The sequence below is a fragment of the Lipotes vexillifer genome, unplaced genomic scaffold, assembly GCF_000442215.2.
Source record: "Lipotes vexillifer unplaced genomic scaffold, Lipotes_vexillifer_v1.1 scaffold1211, whole genome shotgun sequence".
NCBI lineage: Eukaryota > Metazoa > Chordata > Mammalia > Artiodactyla > Lipotidae > Lipotes > Lipotes vexillifer.
Genome location: NW_006784577.1, coordinates 191468 through 200210, shown reverse-complemented (window position 1 = coordinate 200210; position 8743 = coordinate 191468). Strand labels below are relative to the sequence as shown.

Here is an 8743-nt window from a genome sequence, read left to right as displayed (position 1 = left end):
AAAAAAAAAAAAAAAAAAAAATATATATATATATATATATATATATATATATATATATATATATATATAAAACAAGTCCCTAAATAAAAAATGCAGAAAACAGATACCGAAAAGAAGGAAGGGATGGGATGTGTGCCTAGGACTTCAACAGGAAGGAGAGTCTTGAACCAAATCTTCCCCCACGCTTAAGCTTTGGACGAAAGGAAAGCAGGTATGTATATGCTTGTGTAATGGGAATTATTTCAAGGAACATAAAATAGATGATGATGAGAAGGAATGCCACTAATTCCTTTTCTACCCACCAACAAGTTTGCTTTTAAGCTTCTCAAAGTCGTCACATATGTTTTTGCTTCTTGTTTGCTTGTTTGCTTCTTGTTTCAGAACTTGAGAACCTGAAACCCAAACATCCCATCCTCCTGAAAGGAACCACAAAGTGTCCTATGTAGTAAATGAAAGCAGGTTTGTACATGGATGCCAGGAGGCCATTCTCTAGCCAACAAAGACTATCTCACTCTCAAAAGGGTGTTCATGTAAAATCCAACACTCCACATAACTTGCTACATAAAAAGGCTTTATGTTTAAAGTCAAATTCCTCAACACACTTTACAAAGATCTTCCAGCCTCTGCCATTAGGAGTGCTTCTCCCTTTCCTCCTACAGACGGGATGTAGAGAAAAGATTCTTAGATATTTCACTGGGAGTTATGGGTTGAAATTTATACATGTCACACTCAGATGTTACAGGAAAACATATTCCTACTCCATTAAAAGGAGGGAAAAAAAACCTTAAATTTTCTAATAAAGGTGTCTTCGTCTTTTCTTTCCTTTTTCTGCCTTGTTTTATATTTTTTTATGAGATGATCAGTCAGGTGCGGCCATAAGATGAGATAGAGAAGAGACTCAGGGAAGAACAAAGCCTACTATATTCACAGATCCCAGAGAGACAGTCACATCAAGCCATGAGGGGAGTACCCGGGGGGAGCATCAAGGTGGTGGGCAGCAGAGAGCGTGAGGAACTGTGAGCAAGTGGCTTGATCAGGAGTCAGGGGGGTCCACGCTGGCGTGTTTGAGTGTCACTCCATCAAAGTCAGAGGAGGGTAGGAAGAAGAACTTGCAGCAAGGGGCCACCTTATCACACTGGGGCACCTGATCACTGGGCTGGGCTGCTCACAGTCTGTTTGCGGGGATGTTAAGGCAGCAGGAAAATACGACTTTTTTTTCTTTTGGCCACGTCACGAGGCATGCGGGATCTTAGTTCCCTGACCAGGGATCGAACCCCCGCCCCCTGCAGTGAAAGAGCGGAGTCTTAACCACTGGACCGCCAGGGAAGTCCCAATATGACATTTTAAAGGCAACCATGTAGGTCTTTTAGTCTCTTTCTGTTGATAAGATTATTTTAGGCGGTGAACTCTCTTTCATGGATAAATTACAGGGCTTTAGGGTTTCTAATGCATCCTCTTCCCAAAATGGCATCTTAAGGGAAGCAGGAAGCTTAGGTGATGCCATGGTGATTAAATGAGGTACTTGAGTTTTGCGTGGGTCTTTGGTCAGTGTCTTCGCCTAGGCTACACCATCCTGAGTACTTGCAAAGTTGTCTGCTAAGATGTGACTGCTGAATTCCTGGCTTTTTTTCTTAGTTCAGTCCAGGACACTTCTCCACCCACTTTACCCCTTGCTCTTGCAAGGGAACCCTTTATGTCTAAGCATGTCCTGCAGCTCAACTGTAGGCTTAAGCTATGTATCCTGCAGCCTGGGGGGTACGTACCAGGCTTTGAGCTCAGCCTTCTCCCCCATCCCCAAAAAGTCACCAGGGAACATCCGAATTACTTGCAGGAAATAAAGCAACCACGTTAGGCAAGGAGTCACTAACTCAGACCCTCTCTGTGACTAAGCATTTTTGTTTTGCTGTGACTGGAGGGGGGAAACTAGGACATAGTATCAGATCACTTGTTTCTACTAATACTTCCCCTCTGGTCTTCTACTCTCATAGATTCAAGGGCTTCATCACATCCTCTGCCACCTGCTTCCTATTTTCCAAAGTGGCTGGAGCAGAAAACCAATGGATGGAGGCAATAAAAAAACTACATTGGTTTTATATTTTCAAAATATTATCCCCACTGAGTCTAGGATATGACAACGTGCACTCAAAATCAAGCCCATAACATATATTTTATACTCTGAGCCCCAATTAAACAAATTGCTCAAGCATGGGGATTTTGTCTTATATTTGTACTCTAGCTTTACAAGAATAAAGGAAATTTCAATAAAACGATTTTGTAAGTAGGATTTTTACTAAAGAAGAGGAGAAAAAGTGGGATAAGGAGGAGATAAAAGAGGAGATGGGGAGGAAGAAAAGAGAAGCAGACTCCCACACCAGGAAGATTCTCAGCTTATTACAGATTCAGCACAGTCCGTCTACTCCTCAACTTTATAATAATCTCTGATGCTTATTAGGGCTCATTGGTGGTACTGGAAGAAGATATTGAATCCAGAGTTACCGACTACATTACTAGACTATTTTTGTCAGGCTTAAGAATAGAATACTATTATAGATTTTCAACAATAAGTATTTAAGAAAAAATAATTTCCTTCACTACTTAGAAAATGCATTCAACAAAGATAACCCACTCCCCTATCACTCTAGTCTGTGAAAGTTTAATCATAAATGTTTCCAACTCAGTCCAACATCAGAGAGAGTACAGGATCATTAGTAAAGTTAAAAGACAGCTCTCTCAATCATTTATTTACACTTCTATACATTTGTTAGATGTATTTGTTTTGGCATCTAACACACTCCTTCCAAAGGTGGCCCATGAATACTGACTGATTCATGATGAAATTACGTTACTAAAAGAACCAGTCTGTGGTCTTAGTGTGTTTCTAAATCACATGTTAAAAACACAGCCTGATTCATTTGTTAGTAATTAAAATAGTCTCAATGTCATTTCCAATTACCTACTGAATGGTGAAATAACTGTTTCCTGTCTGCTAACCTTGTGCACAGACAGATCAGGGAAAATAGATGCTCCAGCAGCATCTCTGCAGAGGTGTTTCATACATTAAAAATTTTAATACATTAAAAATTAGTGGGCTTCCCTGGTGGCGCAGTGGTTGAGAGTCCGCCTGCTAATACAGGGGACGCGGGTTCGTGCCCCAGTCCAGGAAGATCCCACATTCCGCGGAGCGGCTGGGCCCGTGAGCCATGGCCACTGAGCCTGCGCGTCCGAAGCCTGTGCTCCGTAACGCGAGAGGCCACAGCAGTGAGAGGCCCGCGTACCGCAAAAAAAAAAAAAAAAAAAAAAATTAATGTAACTTAAAAACACTATCACATTTTAAAATTATATATTGCTGTTCAAAGATACAAAATATTATCTGAAATTGAGAAAACAAACAAAGCTGATTCCTTAAAACCTTTAGGAGAAAAATCAGTTGGTAGATCTAAAATGAGGGCTGAAAAAGAAAATTGACTCAATATGGCATGTAGAATTTTACCTTCAACCAGTTTTTTTTTTCCTTCAATTTCCTCACTAAAATGAGAAGGACAAAAGCAGATAACAACCACCTTTCTTTCTTAGTGAGATGCTTGAGATTCGGGGTCCTTAAGATGATGCAGTCAGGACAAGTCATTATTTGCCAATCATCTTCTTTTCCCAAGTAAGGGGAAAATGATGGCTTCCATATTGATTCACATCACACTTCCCCCCAAAATGCCCCCTTAAATGGGGTCATTCCATTTCAAGAAACAGAAACATAATCAAGACTAGTATGAATTAAAAATAGGTATTTATTGGAAGAATTAGGAAAACAGAACAGAAATATAGGGAAGACGAAGAGCTTGATCTCAGAGGAGCAAGAGATGAGGAAGCATTGTTAAACTCTCTCCATTTCTCAGGGACGCTGGTTCCTGCTTCTCTCTGTGATTTTGGCTTTACTACTTACAATCTATCCATCTCCCCTTCTCCACCTCCCTCCACCTCCCTCCAACTCCCTCCCAGCTTTTGCTGCTTTGGGGACACATCACATTCAACAGCCACTGGCAAACATCCATTTCCCACCTCTGGTCACAGTCCCCACCACAGTTTGCTCTGAGACAGCCATCCTCAGCCATGAAGTTCTGGGTTAGGGAGAACCGACCCTCCCCCTCTACTCGAGGGGCAAGTTTTGAAATGCTCGAGATGTCTGTTGATGGCTTAACACATTGCCCTGAAAAATCTACCTAACCCGTTGGAAAGACCCCAATAGGCAAATGGGTCATGGGAGGAATGCAGTCAGGTTAGGTCAGGCACCATGAAAAGTACAAGCTCTACCGAAAGTCCCCAAATCGAGCAACATTTATCAACCTATATTCCAAACAGGAATATCACACATAAATACAAATTAATGCCTAGTTCCCTACTTTCTGGAAAATGTAAACAATTTTGGCTGCTTAGAAAATCATATGTACAGGGCTGCATGCATACTTTAAGGAGTATGATCTGTATATGAGCCTTGGTGCTTAATGTGTATTATTTCTATAAACTGGAGCAAGTTGTTTAAATTCTAGGTCTTTGTGTACAGCTATAAATACAGGGGTGTATTTTCCCTTTTCCAAAATGGTTCCTTAACACCATACAAGATGGTAGTTGGAACTAAATGAGATAACAAAGGGAAAATTTCTATCTCAGGACTCAGCACCCAGGAACTCTCAACATATGCTGTTTCTATTCTCAAGCTACCATCCAAAGTCCCTACAAACCTCTCCATGCCTTCCTCTCTCTCACAAAATAAGCAGTGTAAACCTCTTACCTTATGCCAGACCTATCGAGTTATGGATTTCCCTCCAAATCTGCCTACACACCAAGAAACCCCTCTTGCAAAAATCTTTTCTGATAAAGGCAAGGAGTCAGTGATGTGGCAATGGCAGAGCTGGCCTTGAAGTGGAAACATGATTGAAATGGCAGGAGTATATGGAAAATAGTTATCTTTATATCCTCCCTACTCATCCTCTCAGAAAATATACTTAGTTCATTGTTTTCAATAATATGTATGCATATATTTATACACATATAGAAATATATATATATATATATATTCATCATGAGCACAAAGATGATTCTTTCTCCCTTCCCTCCTGCCCTCCCTCTCTCTCTCTGTCTTATACAAACACACACACACACACACACACACACACACACACACACACACACACACCCCTCTTCCACATTCAGCAGTGGAAGTCATCTGGTATTCATACTTCTCTCTGCATCAGAGGCCTCCAGCTAAATTTGGCCTGCATGTTGAATTTGGTCAGAAAAATGTGTTTTATTTGAGCTACATAGTGTTTTAAATGTTTATGAATTACCTACTGATTTAAAACTTTCAACAATGTCACATGAGCATCCATACACCTACTATGGAAAGTTCAGTTGATCCATAACCACTGGGACCACATCTCCACATGGCAACCTGTCCGCTTTAGACAGAGCTCAAGTTCTTCATTTTACAAAAGATGCTACCACTCACATCATATTCTTGACCATGAGGATAAGTGTTACCTACTATCTGTCATATTACACCTGGCTCGCTTTCTCACTCACTTTACCTTCATGGCCATTAGGGGCACTTGCTTTTGTGCACCCTGGAGTATGCTTTTATATCCATTTCAGGATATAAGTGTCTTATTCAGATTTTAGACTCCAGGGGGAAAGGAGCACATTGGTTTGACTTGCTTTTTATATTGCCTAAAAGTGTCATATTCAAATGGAGATGCCTACTACATGTGTGACATTATGACTGACACAAGCACTAGTTGATCTGTTCTTATATTCAGCTGAAATATCTAAAGCATCCTCTAAGTTGCAAAGGCCTATTCTGACAACCCTTGATTATGCATGGCCTGCTTCTCCAGTTTATGAATCATTCAAGTAGCTTTGTTTCTTCTCATTTTGCCCACTGCCTGATTGTCTCAGAGTATTTCTTCCAGGGAGAGAACATAAATAGAAAGATGAAGGAATTCAAATCTCTTGATTAAACTATAGATAAGGGGAAAAGACAGAAGTAATGGCTTAAAAAGAGAGCCAAGATTTTAGGATTTAACTTTGTTCTACTCCTCAGTCTTTCAGATAATCTAAAATTGGACCAACCAGTTGTAGTAGGGGCTGTCAATGGCCCTTGCATTTTCCTGGGACCATTCTGTGTGCTGGGAGTAGGCTGTCAATTGCCAGTGGCTGACCTTTGTTTCTGGAATGATGGAAAGGTGGGCTGCCCAGATGTGCTACTGCATGGCAGGCCAGAAGTGCCAAGGAGTTAATACTCCCGGGGCAGGGCAGTCTTCAATCAATGTCTTGAGACTCAATGTATTGTATGTTTTGCATCGTTTTCCAGACACCCATTGCAACGTTGGTTTAATAGCTCACCTTTATTGGCTGCCTTCCTTTTCCTGCATCACTTCCTCACTCCCCATAGGCTTTTCCTGCACTTCCCAAGTAAATTACATTTCCTCAATCCTGATCCCTGGATCTGCTGCTGGAAGAACCCATAATAAAACATGTACAGGGTGGTATAGGGAGGGTGGGAGGGAGGGAGACACAAGAGGGAAGAGATATGGGAACATATGTATAACTGATTCACTTTGTTATAAAGCAGAAACTAACACACCATTGTAAAGCAATTATACCCCAATAAAAAAATTAAAAAAAAAAAAAAAAAAAAAAAAAGACTTATAGCTAGCCAACCCTGAATTCTGACCCTCAGTTCATCATGGGTAGATTCGGGTAATTCTACGTACCTCATAGCGTTATTGTGAAGATTAAATAAAATTATGTGAACAAAAAAAACAAAAACAAAAACAAAAAAGAAATAGCTAAACTACCAAGAAACAAACAAGTAAATTGGTTCCCATGATTTCCACAGAATCAAAATGACACTTTAAGATGGAAATGCCTTCAGATCTGTTACAGCCTTCCCTCAGTGAAAGTTTTGCTAGGGAACAAATTTTATGTGCCATACTTTAGTCACTTAAGTAAGGTCTTGGTAACTTGAGAAGGAAGATTATTGTGAAACAGACACTTGAGTCAAGCTTTTTATCTCGGTTGATCTAAAATGACTTTTTATTGCTGCCTCAATCAACTAAATGATTTTTTCTAAGTCTGAAATAAAATTATATATTGGTGTGTTGGGCAAGAGAGACAATGAGGATAAAATTTTAATTTGTTTGCCTCACCAGAACCCAACACCACACTTGGCCCATTAGAACTGCTCAAAAAAAAAAAAAAATCTCTTGAGTTAAAATGCTAAATTATATATCTAGTACTTTCTGATGAGGTAAAAATGATAGCCTTTCTACTGAATCTCATAATTGTTCAGACTCATTATATTTAACAGATAACCATCTTTCTTTTTTATTTTTTTTGGTATCCAACTGTGCCAACAGAGAAGCTGTGACAGTTTTGGTGTCTTTTCCACGTCTGAATCTCCTGTTTTACCTGCCAATTCGTGTTACAAAAATCACCTGATCTGTCCAGTTATGCATTGTTTCACTTCTGAGTATTTTACCTTTAATGGAATTTTAATTTGTGAAAATGTGCAATTCTCAAAAGAAATGCCATCGGCCAGGCACTGTGGCAGGCCTTAAACGGTATCCATCTCAAACAGGGAATGAGAGAGGGAAGGACAAACTGCAAATACCTCCCTGCTTCCTCAATCGAGTGCATTTAATGTAAAAAGTTGTTGTGAACTTGCCCATAGTTACAGGAAATGTCCTATGATATAAGACCATTCCCCCCATGTTTTGCAAAGCACCTCCATCACGAGTAATTAGTGTCAATGACAGTGCCTCGCGCCCCATGCTCCGACGCAGCCCATCTGCTGACTGCCCTGTGATGCCCTCAGACAGGCTCAGGTTCATCTGCTCCCTGCCTGGCGTTTGCCTCCCACCGTTCTGTCCATCTGCTGTCTTCATCATCACTCTGACCTTTTAAAGTCCTGTCGATTTGCTGACTCTCCGCCAACCTTGCTCAGGCATTTTGATCACCTTGGGTTGGCACAATGATCAACTCTGCCAGCTTGTCCTATTAGCTCAGGCCTCATTTTTCCACTGACCCATCCATCTGACCCTCACATCACAGAATACTAAAATGAGTATGTTTTTTGAGCACAGAAACCAGGCTAGACCTTAGGGGAAGGAGCAATCAATGACACACCTGGAGTCCTGAGTTCTCCTCTTGGCTCCATCATTATTTAGATGTATAAACTCAGACAAGTCTCTGACTTTCCTCTTGACCTCAGCTGCCTCAATTCCAGAATAAGGAGCTTGCACTGTATGATCTCTAAGAACATTTCTGATCAATGATTCAAAGTCATCCTCACTGTAAGTTAGCCAATTCCATGAAGACTATTTAAAAAAAAAAAAAAAAGGAAATAAAACAGAAGATATGTCACTAACGGATGCACAGAGAGTGAAGAGAGAATGCATCATGTAAAGAATGAACATGTGAAACTACCAGAGGGCATTATGACCCTAAGAAAAGTCACTGCCATTATCACCTCCAAATGGATCTCCCAGCTGCCTCACATGAGACAGATTCCATTTTACACCCAGTCCTCAGTGTAATCTGGATTAAGTGTTCTTAATCAGATCACACCACTACCCCTCTTCCCTCTGCCCCATGGCTTCCTATTTAACCTAGAATAAATTCCAAATGCCATGGGTCCCAGCCTCTCGGATCTCACTTTGGATCACCCTCTCCCTTCTCAAGTTGCAGCCAC

General features: G+C 40.6%; 1 protein-coding gene across 1 annotated transcript in view; it reads right to left on the bottom strand.

Annotated features, from left to right (window-relative positions):
* THSD7B (thrombospondin type 1 domain containing 7B) overlaps window positions 1-7937 on the bottom strand; it is a 701170-nt gene extending 693233 nt beyond the window's left edge. Inside the window, exon 1 of the mRNA XM_007456952.1 lies at window positions 7664-7937. Coding sequence (XP_007457014.1) covers window positions 7664-7937 — 274 coding nt within the window. The remainder of the gene's footprint in view (window positions 1-7663) is intronic.
* Window positions 7938-8743: the final 806 nt, after the last annotated feature.